The 22789-nt window shown below is 48.3% G+C and overlaps 1 protein-coding gene across 1 annotated transcript; it reads left to right on the top strand.

The window, feature by feature from the left end:
• The first annotated feature begins 6487 nt into the window (after positions 1-6487).
• On the top strand, positions 6488-19325 carry LOC128409028 (zinc finger protein with KRAB and SCAN domains 1-like). The gene is made up of 4 exons (XM_053379195.1): positions 6488-6611; positions 8548-9754; positions 11860-12115; positions 15205-19325. The coding sequence occupies exons 2-4, from the start codon at positions 8957-8959 to the stop codon at positions 15885-15887; spliced, it is 1737 nt and encodes a 578-aa protein (XP_053235170.1). The 5' UTR covers positions 6488-6611; positions 8548-8956; the 3' UTR covers positions 15888-19325.
• Positions 19326-22789: the final 3464 nt, after the last annotated feature.

The raw sequence follows: 22789 nt of genomic DNA on the forward strand, positions 1-22789 counted from the left end.
TTTACCAAAGGTGTCATGGGCTTTGAAGACACTAAAACTTAGGAGAAATGTGCTAAGAGGAAGGCACGCTTGGCAAATCCACACTGTGATCAACTCCCGCCTGGAAACCAATGTCCCCACTGTGGAAGGACGTGTGGATCCAGAATTGGCCTCCACAGTCACTTACGGACTCAATGTTAAAACCTTGATTATGAAAGACAATCTTACTCAGCTATGAATGATCGCCAAATAAGAAGAAGTATATGGTCTCAGAGGCCACTCCCAGTAATTGAAACACGGGGTTCGTAGTTAACACCCCAAAATCCAACAATGTCCAGGTCACTTCAAACCAGCGACTAGTTTTTCAGCGAAAACCCAGCATTTTGCATCACCCACAAACTGACGAGTAACAATATATATTCCTTTAATAATAATAAAAAGTTGTGAGTTGGGGAGGGCAAGTAGTCACAAAATGGTGACTATTGTGGAATGTGGGGGGAGTACAGAAATCCAGTGGGGCAGGAATGAATGCAGTGGCCTAGTGAATGGGGATCATTTCACGCTGCAGCATTTTGTTGCAGGTGCCCATAATAGCAGGAGCATTAACAGAAAGCGGATTGACTGTGCGGAGTGGGACGGAAACAGGAAACTGGGGGGAAAGGGGTATGCAATGGAGTATCTTGAGAAAAGGGTATGGCTGGTTGCAACCCTGAGCAGCGGCACCCTTCCTGCACTGCAACACTTTGCTGCCGATCCCCCGCTTGCCCTCCCAGGCGCAGGCAGCGCTGCACTGCGAGGTGTCTCCGGCGCCTTCCCGTGCGCGCGTCCCACCGCCAGGCGGCTCTGCTCCGGCGCCTCGCCGAGGCTCCACTCTTCCCTCTTCCCGTCTCCGCCGGGCGCCTCGGCGGCGGTGGGGAGAGCTTCCTGGAGCAGCCGCGGCGAGATCTGGTCAGCGGCGTCTATGGAGATGGAGAGCTGGGGCTCCCGGGCGCCGGGGCTGCAGCCCGCCTAGGCGGAGGGAGGCCGGCCGAGTCCCCGGGAGGAGCGCGCTCCGGAGAGGCCGCTTGCAGCAAGGGGAAGCCAGCAGCGCTGGCGGGATTCTCCCGTGGTAGTTCCTCCCTTCTCCCTTCCTGTACAGTGGTACCTCGGGTTACACTTCAGGTTACAGACGCTTCAGGTTACGGACTCCGCTAACCCAGAAATAGTACCTTGGTTTAAGAACTTTACTTCAGGATGAGAACAGAAATCACGGAGCGGCGGCAGCGGGAGGCCCCATTAGCTAAAGTGGTACCTCAGGTTAAGAACAGTTTCAGGTTAAGAGCGGACCTCCGGAACGAATTAAGTTCTTAACCCGAGGTACCACTGTATTGGTCTCTACAGGCACAGCAGGCACTGTAACCTCATGAGCTTGACTTAAGTGGCAAAGGCTCACTCCTTCATTGTCTCCCAAGACAGATGGGTGCCAGCTTCGAATATATTAAAATAGTGGCTAGAATGGGTTTTTCTTTTTCTTTTTCTTACTATGATCCCCAGCCCACATTCACCCAGAGTCGGAGCTCTCAGCAATCATCCCACTCCAACTCAAAATGCAAACACTCCCAGGATTTATACATATTCCTTTTATTATGTAATTGTGATTATATCTCAGCATAGTGCTCTCTGGGAACTCATGCAATCCCAGTTTCAAGGCCTTTTGTGCCTCCAAAAGATTGCAGCGGTCCTAACTTTTTCATTTCTTATCAGTCCATGTCCAATTGCTTCCTGCTGAAATCCCATAAATTTTCATGCCAGAAATGTTCTGTTGGGGTTTTCTCTTTCATTGCAGCCCAAGAGCGCCCTTCCAAATGGCAATAATGGGGAAACGTTCTGGAAATATTGCAGAATAGCTTACTGAAGCACAGTGGATGTGTGGATAAAGGTAAAGGGACCCCTGACTATTAGGTCTAGTCGTGGCCAACTCCGGGGTTGCGGGGTTTATTGGGGTTCATATCGCTTTATTGGCCGAGGGAGCCGGCGTACAGCTTCCGAATCATGTGGCCAGCATGACAAAGCCGCTTCTGGTGAACCAGAGCAGCACACGGAAACGCCGTTTACCTTCCCGCCAGAGCGGTACCTATTTATCTACTTGCACTTTGATGTGCTTTCAAACTGCTAGCTTGGCAGGAGCAGGGACCGAGCAACGGGAGCTCACCCCGTTGCGGGGATTCAAACCGCCGACCTTCTGATCAGCAAGTCCTAGGCTCTGTGCTTTAACCGACAGCGCTACCCGCGTCCCTTCTGGATGTGTGGACAGTCCAGCATAAATCCATGACTAAGGCACTATAATTGCATCAATGGCACATCACAATACACACCCACAAAAAGTTGAGGGGCTCCTCAACAGCCTGCAATGGAGCTTTTGGAGCTTTTCTTTAATACTGTGTTGTTGTTTTTACTGGCATATACATCCCAAATAACCAAAAATTGAAATCCATAAAATACAAATAAAATTGTTTGAAAACAATACAAAAGCTGTCCTCCCCACCCCCCCCAAAAAACTATTGTAAAACCATAAAAACAGCATAAGATCATGAACAATTAACAGAGCACCAAAAACCTGCAAGAGAGAAAACAACATCTTTCTAAAGATTAAAGTACAGTACAGTGGTACCTCGGGTTACAAACACTTCAGGTTACAGACTCCGCTTACCCACAAATAGTACCTCAGGTTAAGAAGTTTGCTTCAGGATGAGAACAGAAATCGCACGGCAGCAGCAGGAGGCCCCATTACCTAAAGTGGTGCTTCAGGTTAAGAACAGTTTCAGGTTAAGAACAGACCTCGGAACGAATTAAGTTCGTAACCAGAGGTACCACTGTATATCCAGTTACTAAAACCCAGGGGTTGGGGGAGATCCTGCCGATTCTGAAAAAAACACTCATTAGTGGTGTATCCCACAACTGAGGTGGGGACCACAGCGAAGTCTCCATGTGACTTACATAGGGCACACATAGCCATGTTGCTGGACTACAACTCCCATCATCTCTCACTCCTGACCATGCTGGTAGGGGCTGATGGGAGTTGTAGTCCGACATCATCCAGGACACCATTTTGGCTACCCGATATAGAGAATCCAATTGTTAATACAAAAGATTTATGAAGCAATCCCAAAAACAATTAGTCAAAGGCTTCGCTGAATTCAGAGACACAGTGGTACCTCTGGTTGCGGACATGATACGTTCTGGGGTGCTGTTCGTACCCCAAAAAATCCGCAACCAGAGCGGCAGTTCTGTTTTCTAGGAATACGTGTGTATTTTAACAGTTGGTGTATGTGAGCAATGAAATGCGGGTCAAAGTTAGTGGAGGCTGAAATTCTGGAAAAGGGAAAGAAAGAGAAAATCCCGGGTTTCGTTCCTTTTCTTATTTCTGCTGATTGTGACTCCTCTCAAAGGTTTTCTGCAAAGAGGTCAAAACTGGCAAATGTTTTCATCTCAGTCATTCTGGTGTGGAGAGAAACTTCAACCAGGCTTGTGAGGCAGATTTAGTCTCCCCAGGAGATGCTGAGGGGGGCTTTTCTTCCCCACAGCCAAATTAAAGGGAGGAGGGTCTCTCCATAGAATGAGTCTTCTGAGAACGTGTAGAGTTCGGTTCCTGAGTAAGCATCAGAGAAAGACAAACATCCTCCTTCATAGTCCAGAGTCACCCGGATCCTCCTGGGCTTCTCACTCAGGGACAGAGGAGAGTAACGATGGCAGTTAGAGACCTCGTACTCACCCTCCTCCATCCACACACGCCAGGTCCTTCCCCCACGCCTTACATTGAAGCGGCCCCTTCTCCACTCACACTTGCTGGCGACCATTAAAACCCACCCTTCTGCACTTTCCACTGCGACCTCCCAGAAATGTCTGCCTGCTGTGAATCCCTGATGTCCCAACACACAATGCCAATAGCTGAATCTCTCAGGATTATTGGGCACCAATAGATATTTGTCTCTGTATATGACATTGCTCTGATCCTCAGACAGGACGAGCCATTGACGGGCTGTGTCTGGACGCAGAGTGACATTTCCTGTTGGGGAGAAGATGAGGGAAGGAGAAGAGAGGCAGAATCAGCCAAGAGGCAGAGACAGACATCCTGATCCAAGAAACACTCGGAAGAACCAAATTTCCTCTCTGATATATGGGGATTCCTCACGTTTCATTCAGGATAGGGATCCTCCCCCCTTTCTGCCAGGCTCACCTCAGAATAAATTCCTTCCCCAGCAGGTTTTTAAATAATGTTTTTTTGTTCCTTTTCCCTCGATGTATTGTGTCCCTCCTGTCAATCAAGTCACCCTACAAGAAGCAAAACAGCCCAGAAAATATTCACTCAGCTCTTCTATGGAGGAGAAAAAGATGATTGCTGTTGTTGACAAAAGTAAAATGGTCCTTCTGGCTCTTATCATGAACCCAAATGACACCTTGAAGTTACGTATTGCAGCTGGGATATGTTCAGGAACATGACACACACCTCAGCTCCTGCTCCCTTCTTGGAACCTTTTGCCACATCCTAAGAGCTTGAAGAGTCGGGTTTTATGTCGTCTCCTCCTGGACCTTTTCCAGTGTCACAGAGTGATATTAATGGAGATGAGCAGGATCCACTTACTTCTGCAAGGTTCTTCTCACCTCCTAGAAGGGAAAAGAGGAAAAGAAGAAGGGGATTCACCGCCTACCACAGGCCGTATAATGAAGACCCATCGGACCCTGGAAGGGATGCCCTCTGATCCTCTTGAGTGAGTCTGCCTAGCAGACACCAAAATTTGGATAGGGATGGATGATTCTAACAATTTCAATTTCATTTTTATCTTTCTGATTTTGTGCGGTTCTCCAGATTAGTTTCTGATTATTATTTTTTAAACATGGTGAAAATTCATGTGATCTTCTCCTCTGTTTTCCCAAGGTATCCATAGTATATTGGTCAGAAGAGAATTTATGCATTATCAGAAAGTTTTGCAGTGAAAACCCTGGAATATATATTCCTTTAAGAAAAAGAAAAAAGGTGTGGGTCGGGTAGGACAAGTAGTCACAGAATGGTAACGATTGTGGAAGGTGGGGGGAGTACAGAAAATCAGCGGGGCAGGAATGAAATGCAGTAGCCTGGTGAACAGGGATCATTTCATGCTGCAACATTTTGTTACAGGTGCCCATAATAACTGGAGCCTGTTCAGAAAGCAGATTGTGTGGGGTGGGACATAAACAACTGATTTGCTCAGAAGTAGCTGCTCTTCGTTTCAAAACTTTTAAGAACCAGGGACAGATATACACAGTGTGTAAACCGAACAGTTGTATACAATGTTCGTCCTACTAAGAACATATTAAAATCAATAGGTTCATTAAAATGGGTCTACTCTCCCTATAACTTATTTTCTTATTAAAACATAACCATAGGGAAAAAATAATTTGTTTTTTACATAAAACTAATAAATGACAAAAGAATTAATGGCTAATTGCCTGAGATGGAAAGTGGGCATTAGAGTCCTGTTATGAATAGCATAATTTTTAGACAGTACTTTGCAGCAGTCTCCAAGTGCATTATCCAATTGACGGGCTTTCCCACCAATAAGCGTGGGTAGGCAGGAAATAAAGGCAGTCTTACTGTCTTAAATTCTAAAAATACTTCCTCCCTTCGTCCTCCAGGCAGGAGATTCTATGCAATTAACCAATGCAGGGTGTTCTGTCACAACCTGTGTTTCCTTGATTGAAAGAATCCCAAACAGCAGATCCTCTGCCCTTATTTGCATTTTATAATCAATAACTAGATTTCTATCCATGACAACAGTGTTTCCGAAGCCTCTGAGCAATGAGGCTTATTTCTTTCAGAGGTGCACTGCAGTGGACATGCAGAACAGGATCTCAAGCGATTTCAGGGTTCCACCATGTCAAAATGAAATAAAGCAATCCTTGTTTTGATTTATTGCACACTTTTCACCTTAAGGTCTCAGGGCAGGTCACAATCTTTTTTTTTTTTTTTTTTTTTTTTTAAAGAAATGGGCAGGGGGAGAATTACAACCACAGGACTGGGGTAGGTTCTAAATATCATTACAGTATCATCATCATCATTATTTTTATTCCCTTTTTCCCTGACGAGACTCAACGTGGCTCATAGATAAAACAGAAACAGCTAAAAACGTGGGGGGGGGGGGACAACCCTAAAAAGCAATTAAACATTGCAAATAATCTGTTAAAACATACAGATAAGTACCATTAAAAAACATCACAGCACCAGCCCTTTCCTTAAAAACAGTCAGTTCCCCAAAGCCTGTTGGGACAATAAAGCCCCAGCTTTGAAGGGGAACAAGCTCCTTTATATAAATAAACAAGGCCCTGACTATGCACAACAAAGCCTTTGGTCCTTGAGAAATCCACTCACTCACAGATCGCAGCGAAAGACGCTGCTCCCTCCTTTTTTCCTTCGCTTCCCGTCTGAAGGGTTAAAACGAGCGGCGCCCCCTGCGCCTAGACAAACCCGGAAGTGCGAGGTCGGGCGAGTTTCCTCTTCCTGTGCTTTCCTCTTGGCTTGGGTGGGAAGTAGCAGCAGCAGCAGCCTCTCGGGCTGCATCTAAAACTCGGGCGCCTGGGGGGCTGCGGGAGGATCCGGAGTCTGCAGCCGGCGAGAGGTGGGTCGAGATGATCTGCGGGGCGAGGTGGGGGAGGGCGGAAAGAGGGGGGAGATGAGCAGGGGAGGGGGGGAGGGGGGGGAGAGCGAGGGATGGAGGAGACAAGGGGAGGGGGCAAGCATGTAGCCCCCCCTAAAGAGACAGCTCCCCATCCCTCAAAAAAAAACCTTTCACCCAGATCAACTGGGGCAGGAGGGGCTCTGTGCTGCTTCTCCACCCAATTCAAGAGCAGAGCCAGGAGGGGATGGATGGGGGGGGGGGTGTAGTGCAGACTCTGCAAGGACGGGAGGCGGGGGGGGGAACAGAGAGAGAATGACATAATCCTGGGAACAAAGGAAAGGCACCGGCGCTGCCCAATTTTTAAACTGGGTTTTCGCTTGCGTTTTCTTTGCCCTCCTCGTCCCTCTTTCCTTTCTTCGCATCGCCTGTCAATTGCATAGAAAGCGTTAGAGATGCCACATAAACAACTACTGTATGAGATTATGTTCAGCGGATGGGGGCTAAGAGCCGTGCAGCTGCAGGCAGGGTTTGTGCGGCTCTAAGAGAGCTGTCCAGCACTCCTGTCAAACCGCTGCAGCCCCCTACCCCAACCCCTGCTTGCATGTATCAAAATATTGAAAGGAGGTTGGGGCCCTCAGCCAGAGAATAAGCAGGAAGATTCACCAACACCTGGCAGCTCTTTGCTAGGTTTTTTTGCAGAAAGTTGGTCTGCAGATTTCGCTCCCTCCCACCTCAGACTCCTATCTCTCCGCTCACACCCCTTGACACTTCCTTCAGTCCCCATATGTTATCCAAGGAGCACAGCTGAGTGGTGGGACATCTGCTCTGCCTCCAGAAGGCCCCAGGTTCAGTCCCTGGGAACTAAGAATATACAAACATAAGGAGGGCTCTGCTGAATCAGGCCAGTGGCCCATTTAGTCCAGCATCCTAGTTTCACCGTGGCTGGCCTGTGGGGAAACCTGCGATGAACAGGACATGAACGCAGGAGCACCCCCCCCACACACACACCTTCCTGTGGTTTCCAGCAACTCGTATTCAGATGCATTATTGCCTCTGACTGGAGCAAAACCATCTGGGGGGGGGGGAGACCCCTGCCTGAAACCCTGGAGACCTGCTTCTGTGTAACGCAACTTCCTGCGTTCCCGCATAATCCAGTGTGTTGGCCCTTGCCCTCCATGCATGCCACCTGCTTCCTGGCACAGTCCTCTTGTGTTCATTCACACAATCTTTGAGCACACCTTTTTCCTGTCACCTCTCGTTCCACTTCTTTGCGGACGGCCTCTGTGTCTGTCCTGATTTATGACTCCCAGCTGTGCAGAAAGTGTGTTTCATGGGCTGTGAAGATGAAGATAGTCCCCCCCCCCCTTAGTTAAAAATTTGGAACATTTCTCTGGACTTGGCAGAGCAGGGCGCTGGCAACTGGAATCCTTGGGTGGTTTGCAGGACCCATGCTGCCTGGTCTAACACTCCCCCCCCCCCGCCGCCGCCTTAAATTTTTCCCCTTGGTGCAACACTCATGAACTTTGGAGCAAATAACTCTATTGCTATTGTAGCTGGACTGGCCTTCGGGTCTGTCTCCAATCCCTGATCAAAGTGTTGGGTGCGACTTCTTAGAGCCCTAAACAGCTTAGGATGAGGATTCCTGGAGGATGGGATCCTGCCACCTGCCCATGCCTATTGACTTGAGCCCAAACAGGGGAAGGTTCCCTCAGCATCAGAGACACAGGAACACGGGAACAAGCATCTCTTTCAAATTACAGAGTTACTCAGTTACTCCCTACATAGCGGAATGGCACCGTCCGTGAGTCTGCCTCTTATGTTTCTGGCCGAGTCACTGCTCTGGGCTTGCAGTCAGGCCTTCTGTGAGGATTCATACTGGAGAAAGCAGTCTTCCTATAGTAAGAGTAAATAATCTTTATTCCCCTCCCTCCTGCAGGTGCAAAGCACACGAAGACATTTCCAGCTCCTGTATCTTGCCCTGAAGAGCCTGAAGGCTCTGCTTGGATTGGGCCATTCGCCTTGCGACACCAACAGAACAGCATTATCCTCCTGCCAGATGATTTCCCAGCTCTGCTGTGGACTTAAGCTTCCATTTCGTGGCTAGTTTTACCAGAATACCTGCTCCGAGGAGTTGGGGGTGGGCAGGCACCCCCACCCACCCCCAACTGGAGCCTGCCGACAAGCCCCCTTCTCCCTGCAAGTCTGTCTGCTCCCCTCCTTTACCTCTGCTTTTGCCTTTGGGGAGAGGCAAGAGGGTATCAATCGGGTGGCCAGATTTGGCCCACAGGCCTCGCCTTGCCTACCTCCGACGCGAGACAGGAATTTCCCTTGTGGGTTGACACAATATGGCTACGGGGAGAGGGGAAACGGCTGCCCTCCACCTGCAGTTCCAGGGTGCTCCAGAACCAGGAATGCAGCCAGCGATGAAAATGGAGGCGCAAGACCCATCTGGTCACGAACTAGGGGGAGGGGCAGCTTCCCGCTTCCTTCCGGTTGGCTCCATGCGGGAGTTTTTGGCCGGGGAAGCTCCTCAGCAGGTGAAGCAGGAGCCGGACGAGGGTCTGCAGCAGCACTGGGAGGCCCAGAGGCAGGAGTTCTCCAAGGCAGTGCCCTATCCCCAGCCAGGGTGGCGGAATCCACCACTGCACAAGCCCTTGCAGTGGGACACCAATTCATTCCAGACCTCCTATGAGGCAGCTGCCAACCCGAGCCAGTGGCCCCCCGGAGGGTGGGTAGCCCAGAGCCTGCCGGGCCTCAGCCGGGAAGCCCAGCCAGTCTACGGCGGCTCAGGGCACCGAGACCGAAGGGGCTATGGGAGTGTGAAGGAGGAGACCCCTGGTGATGACACAGTCAGCATGGAGGTGCGGCGCCAGCGCTTCCGACGCCATCGCTACCAGGAGGCCGAGGGGCCCCGGGAAGTCTGCCGGCAGCTGCAGGAGCTCTGCCACCAGTGGCTGAGGCCCGAGAGGCACAGCAAGGAGCAGATCCTGGAGGCCGTGGTCATGGAGCAGTTCCTGACAGTCCTGCCCCAGGAAATCCAGAACTGGGTCCGGGAGCACAGTCCAGAAACCTGCGCCCAAGCAGTCGCCTTGTCGGAAGACTTCCTGATGAGGCAGCGAGAAGCCCAGAGAAAAGAGCAGCAGGTATTTTTTTTTCCTAAAGGTTCTCTAATAAAATGGGGGCGGGGAAAGAAGAGACAACTTATTTCCCACACCCCATTATGTGAAAACAAAATGCTAGACCCGAAGGAAATCCTGGAGGAATGCACAGAGTGTACACTCGTTGAAGATTACATAGGAATAGTGTATGTGCAGTTTCTGTACACTGGTTGTACACTCACTGGACGTAATGTGTGAATAGCCCTAACAGACTGCAAACTTTGTGTGTGTTTGTACGGTTGTGAAATAATGTAAGAAACAGGACCAGCTTTAATGAAAGCATTTAGGAAAACCATTAAGTGTGTGTGTGTGTGTGTATACTGCTGATGACAGCTGAGGAGCCTCCATGCTCAGACGAAGTGTACCTTTGAACACCGGTTGCTGGGGGATGGAGAACAGTGGTGGGTTCTTGCATCAGAGGCTTCATCAGAGGTTTCCAAAAGTTTGTTTGCCCCTTTTCGGAACAGGAATCTAAACTAGACGGACCTTTTGTCCAATCCAACAGGGCTGAATGTCTTAGAACAAGAAGAACATATGTTTAAAGAAGATTGGAAAATGTTTATTGAATATATAGGGAGAAATTGTGTACATTTGAAAACATTGGCAGCATTAAGATAAATTCAACAGTGTAAATAAGTTTTGACGGATGTGATATTGGAATACTGAATGGTTTAGTTCATGTAAAATATGCAGCAATTTACAGTATGCGAAATGAACCATGGAAAGAGAAGAAGGGAAGTCATTGATATTTTAGGTAAAGGTTGCCTCAGACACAATGGGCAGCTTCCAGCAAAATATAAAAACACAATAAAACATCAAACATCAAGAACTTCCCTATACAGGGCTGCCTACAGATGCCTCTGAAAGTCAGAGTTGTTTGTTTCCTTGACATCTGATGGGAGGGTGTTCCATAGGGTGGGTGCCACTACTGAGAAGGCCCTCTGCCTGGTTTCCTGTAATCTCACTTCTCGCGGTGATGGAACCAGCAGAAGACCCTCGGAGCTGGACCTCAGTGTCCGGACTGAACGATGGGGGTGAACCAATATGCTCCTTTAAGTATACAGGGGGGACACGGTGGCGCTGTGGGTTAAACCACAGAGCCTAGGACTTGCCGATCAGAAACTCAGCGGTTCGAATCCCCGTGATGGGCTGAGCTCCTGTTGCTCGGTCCCTGCTCCTGCCAACCTAGCAGTTTGAAAGCACATCAAAGTGCAAGTAGATAAATAGGTACTGCTCTGGCGGGAAGGAAAACGGCATTTCCGTGCACTGCTCTGGTTCGCCAGAAGCAGCTTAGTCATGCTGGCCACATGACCCGGAAGCTGTCTGCGGACAAACGCCAGCTCCCTCAGCCAATAAAGCGAGATGAGCACCGCAACCCCAGAGTTGGTCATGACTGGACCTAATGGTCAGGGGTCCCTTTACCTTTACCTTAAAGGATACCTATTTATCTACTTGCACTTTGACATGTTTTCGAACTGCTAGCAGGGACTGAGCAACGGGAGCTCACCCCGTTGCAGGGATTCGAACCGCCGACCTTCTGATCGGCAAGTCCTAGGCTCTGTGGTTTAACCCACAGCGCCCCCCGTGTCCCATTGATATTTTAAGGTTGTTTAAATGAATATTCTAACATATAAAACAGAAATATTTAATAAAAATTCTATACAGTCGTACCTTGGTTCTCAAACGCCTTGGTACTCGTACGTTTTGGCTCCTGAACACCGCAAACCTGGAAGTAACTGTTCCGGTTTGCGAACATTTTTTGAAAGCTGAATGTCCAACGTGGCTTCCACTTGATTGCAGGAAGCTCCTGCGGCCAATCAGAAACCGCACCTTGGTTTTCGAACGGTTTCAGGAGTCGTACAGACTCCCGGAACGGATTAACTTCGAGAACCAAGGTACGACTGTATATAAAAAAAAGAAAAATCCATCACTAAAATACAATTTGACATTAGTAGAATTAAAACTATAAACATGTAGGTAATGTTGGTCTGGCCTGGTTTGAATGGAGAGTCGTTTTGCGGCACAGAGTTTCTTCCAAGCAGCATCGCCAGTCCCTCCCTGGCCTGATTTTTCCTCTTTGCTCTTTCCAGGCTCTGTGGACGTTTGATGAGGTGGTGGTGAACACCCCCATGCCGCAGCAATACCCCTCTGTGGCGCAACAGGTACACTACCCTACAGTGGCGCTGCCAATGCAGTACCCGCCCCTGGCCCAGCCGGTGGCGTTCCCTGCCATTGGACCACAGGCTCCGAATCCTGTTGTGCCAGAGAGAGCACCGCCCAATGCCGGGAGAACGCTGATCTGCCGGGAACCTGTGCCTGAGGGAGGCAGGAGTCTCAGGCCGTATGGTAAGGATTCTTTGAGGCAGCTACACCGGAGTTAATTTTGAACACTTTGTGGGAGCCCAGTCTAAGGCGTCTCTGGTCCTTCAAGGTCTATGGCATGAATCAGACCTCTGTCTCTGGAGAAGGGGGGAGTCTACAGATTGTTGGATCTGTTTTGAGCATAAGAAGATCTCTGCTGGATCAAGTCCAGCCTCCTGTTCTCGCAGTGGCCAACCAGATGTCTACAGGAAACCTTCCAGGTGGGACCTGAACACAGCAGCACTCTGCTTCCTGGGGTTTCCAGCATTCAGAAGCATGCTGCTTCCGATTGTGAAGGCTAGTAGCCTTGCCCTCCTTGATTGTGGCGTTCACACAGGGTCCCCGGACATTTGACGGTCTATTGATCCCTGTGCCGCCACTGTGCTCGCTTCCCCGCTGCCACCAACCCGTTACTCTCGGGTAAAACACTGAGTCCAGACAGTTGTTAAAATCGAACCAAATAAACAAGTTTATTTTATAAACATTAACAAGTTTATGGTTTCTCAGATAAAATTCCTGTCAGTATCTTAACTTTAGTTTCTTTACCGGCCTATACCTTTCTAATACCATCTGACTCAACTGTTTGACTGACTCCGCTTAACAAATTCTCTCACTCTCTCACATCAGACTAGCCCAACCCACAGACTTATCCTCTCTGTCTCTTCTAACTCCAGACTGTCTTCTCAACCACCCTAACTCGAACTCCAACTCCTCCCCTTGGGTTCCCGTTGGTTAGTCATTTTACAATTAGTTAACCCTTTCCTTATGAACCCAGTATGATGTCACACACCTAGGAGGGCAAACGCCACATGTATAATCCTCCTTTAAAGACATTTAAGTTGGGGGCCTTCACTGCCTCCTGGAGGACCAAGTTTCCTAGTTCTACTTTGCCCTACATGAAGTACTTGAGTCCCCCAACATTCAGTTTCATTGGATATTCGTGATATGAGAGAGGGAGAAAAGCTTTTCTCTTATCGACTTTGTCAACAAACTTGTGTCCTGTCACCTCTTGTCTTTTCTCTAAACTAAAAGGTCCCAGACTCTGCAAACTTTGGTCATGGGCAGCATAAACCTGGAGCTCCTCTCTCACTTGGCATAACTATACAACTGTCTATACAGTGGTGCCTCGCAAGACGAAAAGAATCCGTTCTGCGAGTCTCTTCGTCTTGCGGTTTTTTCGTCTTGCGAAGCAAGCCCATTAGCGGCTTAGCGGATTAGCGCTATTAGCGGCTTAGCGGGCTTAGCGGATCAGCTGATAAGTGGCTTAGCGGATCAGCTGATAAGCGGCTTAGCGGATCAGCTGATAAGCGGCTTAGCGGATCAGCTGATAAGCGGCTTAGCGGATCAGCTGATAAGCGGCTTAGCGGATCAGCTGATAAGCGGCTTAGCGGATCAGCTGATAAGCGGCTTAGCGGATCAGCTGATAAGCGGCTTAGCGGATCAGCTGATAAGCGGCTTAGCGGCTTGGGAAAAAGGGGGGGAAAGGGAAAAAAAACCCGCAGGAACTCGCAAGACATTTTCGTCTTGCGAAGCAAGCCCATAGGAAATTTGTTTTGCGAAGCACCTCCAAAACGGAAAACCCTTTCGTCTAGCGGGTTTTCCGTCTTGCGAGGCATTCGTCTTGCGGGGCACCACTGTATAGGGCATAGGCAACCTTCGGCCTGCCATATGTTTTGGCCTACAACTCCCAGGATCCCTAGCTAACAGGACCAGTGGTCAGGGATGATGGGAATTGTAGTCCAAAACATCTGGAGGGTCGAAGGCTGCCTATGCCTGGTCTATATGCTATTTGCTGTAATTCCAATTCAAGCTTTTGAAGCTTGATATGTCTATTTTTTGAACCCACCTTATTTCTTTTAGTTGTTTTAAACTGTTTTGATATTGTGTCTTATTTGCCCTGGGACCTTAGAGTGAAGGGACTTAAAACAACAACAGTGATAATACTATGTGGCCTTGAGTTTTGGGGCTGGGAGGGGGGACTGGTGGAATCCTGCTTTTGTGTCAGTTCAGGTGAGCAAAACAAAAATTCCATGTTGCTCAAGTTAACAGACGGCAGTCAGTATCCACTGTAGTATCCGCACACTACAAGGGAAAAGGGAACCAAAGGAGGACAGGAGGTGAAGCCAAGAGAAGCAGGCTCTGGCTGAGGAACTCCTCCTGAATTTGCTGTCAAAATCTCTGAATGGATGAGGACCTGGGATACAGAGAGCTTTTATATTGCAGCTCCCAGTTAGAAGGCCAGATTAGGAACCAATCCAGAGATTCCTGCAGAGAAAGGCAGGTATGGTGCTTCTGAGACCTACACTTCTTTGTCTCAACTGTTTCGGCCTATTTTGCATTGTTGTTAAGAGAACGGTGCCTTCGTGGAGCCAGAGGCATAGTGGCTTAGGTGTTGTACACCTGAAGGAGTGTCTCCACCCTCATTGCTCAGCCTGGACACTGAGGTCCAGCTCCGAGGGCCTTCTGCTGGTTCCCTCACTGCAAGAAGTGAAGCTACACAGGGGTGTCCAAACTTTTTTCAAAGAGGGCCAGATTTGATAAAGTGAACACACGTGAGGGCCAACCGAAGTTGTTGACAAATTGTTGAGCTTTTTTTAGGATTTTACTCCAGGAAATAAACTGCCACAGGGGCCAGATTAAACTGACCAGTGGGCCAGAATAAGCCCCCAAAGCAGACTTTGGACATGCCTTCTCAGTAGTGACGCCCGCCCTGTGGAACTTTTTAATGTTTGATCTTTTATCATGTTTTTAATGTTCTATTATTATTGTTATACCGCTTGTTACGTTCGGTTCAGGTTACGTCTTTTCCGGTTGCGTCCCGTGGCGACCTGGAAGTACCGGAAAGGGTTACTTCCGGGTTTCGCCGCTCACGCATACTCTCAAAATGACATGACGCGCATGTGCAGATGCGGCGAATCGCGACACACAGATGCGGGTTGCGTTCTGCTCATGTTTTGAACAGGGCTCCGGAACGGATCCATTTCGCAACTAGAGGTACCACTGTATTATTATTAAACATGTGTCCCAAACAGGAAATCTACTTTATGTTTTTGTGTGTGTCCCAACCTATGCAGGCCCCATTCAAGAATTCCGGAGGCCCCTCACAAACGCGGAGCGGATGCGGAACCGGCGGATGCGGAACCGGAAGCAGCGCCTTGAGACCAGCATGCAGCTGGTGGAGTCAGCTTCAAGGGCCCCTTCCATGCTTTTGGATGCCATGCGCGGCTTGCACCGCCAGGACCTGAAGGCCTTTGACAGGGCCAGGCAAGAGGAGAGGCAGCACAGGAAGCAGGAGAGGCGCCAGGACAGGGCCACGGCTCAGCTGATGGTCAACGCCATTGAGCGCTCCCACAATGACCTGGGCGAGTTCCTGGGGAGGCAAACGGCCACCATGGCAGCCATCGCGGCAGTCTTCGCCGGCCAGAGGTCTCCGTCGCAAGGAGCGTCCCTTGGCTACAGCTCGTACCAGGGGAACAGCAACCCACCTTGGGGCCCGCCGGAGGCTGGGACCCCTCTACCGCCCGGTCACGTGCCCGGCATGCCTTCAGAGCCTGTGGCAGGCCCAGCCATTCCGTGCCCGGTGCCTCCTCTGGCCACCCCAGGCGGCATTTGCAACCCCATCCCAGAACCCCCTCCTACGGACGGACCACGAGAGGATGCCGCTCCAGACTCGCCCACGCCATCCACTTCTGACACCGCGTCGCGTACGCTAGACACGCGGCCGAGCAGAGGGACGAAAAGGAAGATGTGGGAATGACAAGGGGCACCCTTCCCCTCTTGTAGTTTTCATTTGGATTTCGATGGGATTTTCTCAATGGGCAGGGCTGCCAGAACCCTGCTCTTTTCTCATCCACCTCCCACTTACCCTGGTTTTAACAGGACAGCCCGTCTATCTATGCAAAAAAAAAAAAAAAAAGGCAAAAAGCTGCATGGTCAGGTTGCATACTGGTAGCCAGTGAGAGCTGTAGGGTTCAGAGCCTGTGCCGTTCCAACAGATAAAAGAGGTGAATTTTGATCCCGGAGACCTGGGTGAGTGGACCAGTGGACCCACTGAGGCAAGTCAAATCTGCCTTTCTGTAAAATGGGAATAACCAGCCTACCTCGCAAAAGTGGTTACGGAGGGGTGCTTTGCAAATGCAAGAGCCCCATAAACACATGCAATGTTGACTTGGTTTTACTTAGCAAGTCAATCTCTATTGCTTAGAGATTTTTTAAAAATTGTAAGAGGTGGAGAAATGCTATTAAATATTAAAATAATAATTTAAAGGAGGGCCAAGGGCAAGAGCTGTTCCAGTGAAGCAGTGTCTTGTGCCAAACCCTTCAAAGTGGCCCAGTCGATACGGCAATTTCTTAACAGCGTTTTATTTATTATATGATATTTATTATAAAATGTTTTTTAATACTCCTATAATAGCTGTCCGTAGTGGCTAATCAAGCCACAAAGTTACAACAGTATTTATTATGAAATGATGTACCCATAATTCAAAAAGAGAGTATTTTAAACCAGAAGCCAACAAAAGATTTTAAAAAGAGAGCGGTGCAGCAGAGAACATTGTACAATCTCTATTGGGCTTGTCATCGGTGCTATCCCACGAGGAAAATCAGCATTATACCCATTTTACAGATGGGAAAAACTGAAGCTAAGCATAAGTAGTGAGGTATTTTTTGTTGTTCCAAGCTCTAATACTTTAATTGTTGTCGTGAAAAGCGACATGCTGGGTGGAGCCGCTACACCAGCTTCCCTGCAAGGTGGGTTGCTGCTGCTTACTGGGAGAAGGTGGAGAGAAAGAAGGCAATGAAGTTGATGTGCTGCAAATGCACCAGTGAAGCCCATTGGGTGCTTCTGCTGGTGCTTTTGCACCACACTGACCTCTCCACCTCACTTTTAACTGATCCTCCTGCTTGAGCTGCAGCCATTAGCTCAGGGCTGGGGGAACTTTTGGACCTCCCCCCAGATGTGGCTAGATTAGGGCTCCTCCATTGTCTTCCGAGACGGACGGATGCCAATCAACAACAGCACCCAGGCCAGTTTCCCCTCCTTTTTTTTTGCAATTCTAGATTCAAGCGCAGCTCGGTTTTTCCTAAGCCAGGCTGGCTTCCTCACCGAAATGTACCGAATATGTCAAAACCAGCCTTTCCTTCACCAGAAGCAGCAACATCTTTTTTGAGACAATCTGTCTTTTAAGAACCCCGGAGGTTTCCCCCCTCCCTAAGACTGGCACTCGAGACTTGGCATTTTGGAGCCCTCCTGGACCACGCTGTTCAGTTTTGATGTATTTTTTAAAATAAGTACTGTTTTTAAATGAACTCTGTTAACCTGTCCAGCTTGCAAAATGTGTATTTATTTGTAAATGTATTCTGAGCTTTTTAAGTGGGAAGGAATAAAGGAATGGTGCGGTGGAGAGTCGGGGCAAGCTTTGAGGGTGGGATCGCCGGGGTTGGGTTTGGCAAAAGATTAAGAGCAGGAGTAGGAAACCTCAAGGCCTCTGGATGTTGCTGGACTCCAGCTCCCATCATCTTTGAGCGTAGGTTGTGCTGCCTGGGGCTGATGGGAACTGGAGTCCAGCAACACCTGGAGGGCAGTGGGATCCCCATCTCCAAAGCTGTTTTCCATTTACGCTAAAAGCCACAAATCTTTTCAGCTTCAAAATGCAGAGAGGGGGAAATCAGACAGTGAAAACAGTCCACAGGCATGAGTTCTCTCCATGTCAGAACACCCATGTGCTGTTGGGTGAAAACAAAAATTATACATCAAGTCTGGACCTCCTGATGATGTTGGACTCCAACTCCCATCATCCCTGAGCAATTGGCACACTGCCTGGGGCTGATGGGAGTTGAGTCCAGAAGCACCTGGACTCCAGCCCTGTTACGCATCCTAATGACACTCTCTGTCTACCTTTGAAACTTAGCAGGAGGTAACGCCAAATGAGGTTGGATGAGAGACCAGTTATCAGCCAGATCATTCCCAGCCATGCTGAACCCAGAAGGTGTCTATCATTTGGAGCAGAGGGGTTGCAGCTGGTCTTTGCTCCCCTTAAAGACTTCAAGAGCTGTGCCACTTCAGACTGCTCGTGTAACAATATGCTCCTCCATGCACGCACACGTGCGCGCACACATACACACACGTCCCTGCATGTAGAAAAGTAGCTGGTGAGAAGGAAAGGCCTCCAGCCTAAATCCCCGCCCCCCAATAAAGATGCTAGTTTTTCATGTTTACCATCCTCCTTCAACCTGATGCCCTCCTGATGATGCCCAGATCTCCAGGCTAGGGAAGATTTATTTATAACAATATTTGTATACTGTAGTTCCGTAAAAAAAAAAACCTACAATAATTATCTTTATGCAATAAACAACCCCCCCCCCAAAGAAATTTAAAAAGTATTGATTGCCAGCTAACTATTACTGAAAATGTATGGTGGAGATAGAGGAAATTGTGGCCTGAAGTTGCCACGGGCCCAATTCCCACTGATGGGTTGGGGCTGGCTGGGGCTGATGACATCTGGAGAAGGTCCACAGGTTCCCTGATCCTGCTGAAGATGTGTAGCCCAGACACAGGCTTTCCCTCCTCAGCAAGAACCCAGCCTTTCCCCTCAAAAAGAGCAGCTGGTGAGGCTCAGCGGGATAGGCCAAGCCTTGTTGTGTGCAAATCTGCCAACTGCTAATGCCTAGAGCATTTCCCATAATCCCCTGCAGTGGTTCCCTGCCAGGCACTCAGGGTCTCCTTAGCTGTCTTCTCAGTGTGGAAGCCAGTTTGAGGACCGGCGTCCTGAGCGGGCAATTTGTTTTGCTCGTTCAGGGCAAGGGTGGGGAATCTTTGGCCCTCTTCCTGTTGCTGGGCTCCAGTTCCCATAAGCCCCAGCCAGCATGGCCAATGGGCAGAGATCATAGTCCAATAAGGTCTGGAGTACCACAGGTCCCCCATCCCCGATTCAGGAGAAAGCAACTTCCAAAGGGGCTCTGTATCTATATTAGGATTTATTCAAAGCAACAGAGTTAGTTCTGGGCTATTTGACTTCTCTCCCCCCCCATCCACTCCCCTCTTTGAAAAACAAAAGCGTCATTAACGCAGCATTGTCAGTCTCCAAAGATGCCCAGGGTCATTTTAGCAGGCTTTCCAAATGGGGATTCTCAGATGAATTCCACCTCCCCCCCGCGTCACAAGTTTTGAAACTATTCAATAAAGTTTGTAATTTTTCTGTGTGGTCTTGCTTTATCTTGTTCAGCCCTCTTCTCCCCCCACAAAAAAAAACACCACAAAAAACCCTTGACGGTGGCACTTTCAAAATTGCATCAATTCAAAACATCCCCAGGAACTCCCTCACTAGGCAATTACCGTATTTTTCGCCCTATAGGACGCACTTTTCCCCCCTCCAAAAATGAAGGGGAAATGTGTGTGCGTCCTATGGGGCGAATGCAGGCTTTCGCTGAAGCCTGGATAGCGAGAGGGGTCTCATGGCGCTTCAACGCTCTCCAGGCTTCGCACAGCTCTCTGCAAGCTGTGGGAGCCCGGCGCTGCCTGTTCTGGGGGCTGGGGTCGGGAAATTTTTTTTCCTTTATTTCCCCCCAAAAAAACTAGGTGCGCCCTATGGGCCGGTGCGCCCTGTGGGGCGAAAAATACGGTAATTGGGTCAGAGATGTGAAACCTTTCTCTGGGTGTGAGGGATGCATTCTTCTATGGGTGATCATTTGGGGCATGCAAGTTAATGCTGGGTGCTGCCAGAACCAGAAGGTCCCCTCTCTCTGCCAGCCCTTTCTCTCTCTGGCCTTCCCCTGCTCACTCACTCTCTCACACACAAACATCCCCTTTTCTCATCATAATTGCCTTTCAATGTGAAAAAAGGACCTGCTTAATTTCCGTCTAGGAAATAAAAAAGCAGGAAAAGTGCATTGAAGGGTGTGTGTGTGTGAAATCAGGAGTCGTTGAGGACCCCCAGGGATTCCTGCCACCTGCTGTCTAAATCACTCAATCACTCTTCACTCACTGGCTAAAAACACTTGACAGGCGGGAGCATTTTCACAGGAATTGCTTGCAAGGGTACCTGCATATCTGGCTCAAAATAGTACGGCCCATTCTTCCACCTCATCCTCCTCATATTTAAGAAAGGAGAAGTCAAAGACACCGTTCTCAATTTTTATGCATGTTATTCCTTAAAAGTAAGTAACGGGGGAAAGGGAAGTAGAAACATTTTTTTATTATTATTAAAGCAGAAGTAAAACGGAGTTATGCAAAGAAAAAGAAAATCTGATTATCACATTGTCAAATGAATGCCGCTCCTCTCAGCTTGAAAACACAGGTGAGTGCTGTGGTTAAACACACTTTGAAAACTATGGGCCATACTTCTGAGTAGATGTGTATAGTTAACTTCTATTGAAATCAACGGGGCTGAAGTTATTCATATCTAACTTGAAGTCAAGGTGATCTCAATGGGACTAAAGCGAGACGATGCCTGTATGAACTGGGCCCAGTGTTCCTAAGCTGCACGCCTTATTGCTACATTTTGAAGGTCAGCTGTGTTTTTCAAACGATGAGTGTTTCCGGTACGGTTTTTCCCGTACATGCCAACCCCTTTCCCAATTTTTAAAATAAAATCCTCTTAATGTACTGAGGAATCTTTTTAGGCTTGAAAAGTGAAAAGCAGCAGCTTTGTGTATACGATCCAGAGAAGAAGAAAAAAGATTAGTGCATTTAGGTCCCCACTGGAAACAAAACAGTTTCACACTTGTGCATCAAGGCTGCACGCAACTGTTAGTACCCTCAGTGGTACAGAGCTTCCTTTGCAAGCAGAAGGTCCCGGTTTCACTCCCTGGTATGTCAAAAAGTTAAAAATAATATTAGAATGCAATTTTGAAGAAATCCCCCCCAGTTAGAAACATTGGAGAGCTGCAGCCAATCAGAATAGACAATACTGAGCTAACCAGACCAATGACATCACTTGTGCTTTTATATTCTGTTGGAAGCTGCCCAGAGTGGCCAAGGCAACCCAGTCAGATGGGTGGGGTATAAATAATAATAAAAATTACTACTACTACTGTGGCCTGCTTCTGAAATCAAACAAGCCCCATGTTTGAGCCCCATGGCTGGTGGTCTGCATGGCTTCTATTCTATTACTGTTTTTTAAATAATAACAAAATGCAGCACTCTATATGGAAAATTGCCCTACAGTTTAAAATTAAAATTAAGCAACTGGTCACCTCCCTGTGCTGTTTTGAACACCAAAAACTGTCAGATCTGGGCAGGCAGGGCGAAGTCAGTCTTCCAAAACGAAGAGGGCATCGTTAAAAAGGAATTAATAGCAACAATAATAAAAGAATATACGTAACTCTTTACAGTGCAAAGGCTGGGATCCAGAACTGCACCAACTGACAATCCTGCTGCAAAAAGTCTGTCATCAATTCCAGGTTAATGCAGGATCATAGAATCATAGAGTTGGAAGAGACCACAAGGGCCATCGAGTCCAACCCCCTGCCAAACAGGAAACACCATCAGAGCACTCCTGACATATGGTTGTCAAGCCTCTGCTTAAAGACCTCCAAAGAAGGAGACTCCACCACACTCCTTGGCAGCAAATTCCACTGTCAAACAGCTCTTACTGTCAGGAAGTTCTTCCTAATGTTTAGGTGGAATCTTCTTTCCTGCAGTTTGGATCCATTGCTCCGTGTCCGCTTCTCTGGAGCAGCAGAAAACAACCTTTCTCCCTCCTCTATGTGACATACTTTTATATATTTGAACATGGCTATCATATCACCCCTTAACCTCCTTTTCTCCAGGCTAAACATGCCCAGCTCCCTTAGCCGTTCCTCATAAGGCATCGTTTCCAGGCCTTTGACCATTTTGGTTGCCCTCCTCTGGACACGTTCCAGTTTGTCAGTGTCCTTCTTGAACTGTGGTGCCCAAAACTGGACACAGTACTCCAGGTGAGGTCTGACCAGAGCAGAATACAGTGGCACTATTACTTCCCTTGATCTAGATGCTATACTCCTATTGATGCAGCCCAGAATTGCATTGGCTTTTTTAGCTCCAGACCACAGACTCTGAAAAGGCAGCATTTTTTGTGGGCCAGCTTAGAAATGCAGGAAGCCACACATTAAGGGTGGCCTCAGTGCTAATCTGAGTAGGACCCACTGAAGTCAACAGACATGACTTAGATGAATTAATTTCAGTGGGTCTTCTCTGGGCAGGACTTACGTAGTTGAATACAGTCCTGAGTTATTTATAAACCAGTTCTAAAGCACACACACAGCTAACAATAAAAAACAAAAATCAATAAAATGTTAGCCCCTCATAACTGTCGCTGAGTTATATTATTCAGTGTTAGGGTTTTCCCCCCAGTTAAAAATAATAATAATTACACTTTGTCTGCTGCTGCAAAGTACCCTGGGCCCGATACTCACGCCTGCTCATTCACTTTTGAGAGGGTAAATTCACCACAAAGTGATCAATTCTAGTTGGCAAACATTTCTTCTAGAATGTGCCGTGAGGTGGCATCAGAGAATGTCCACTCTGCAGAGAAATTATTGAAAACCAATGGTCCTCCAGCGAGTAGGGATTCTCAGTTCCGGACACATGGGGGAGCACATCCACACAAAAGAAATGTTGACAATTCCACACTCAAAAGGAGAAAAGTCGCATGAAACATGAGTTTACCGTGAAACGTGACT

This window comes from Podarcis raffonei, chromosome 2 (genome assembly GCF_027172205.1).
Source record: "Podarcis raffonei isolate rPodRaf1 chromosome 2, rPodRaf1.pri, whole genome shotgun sequence".
Taxonomy (NCBI): domain Eukaryota; kingdom Metazoa; phylum Chordata; class Lepidosauria; order Squamata; family Lacertidae; genus Podarcis; species Podarcis raffonei.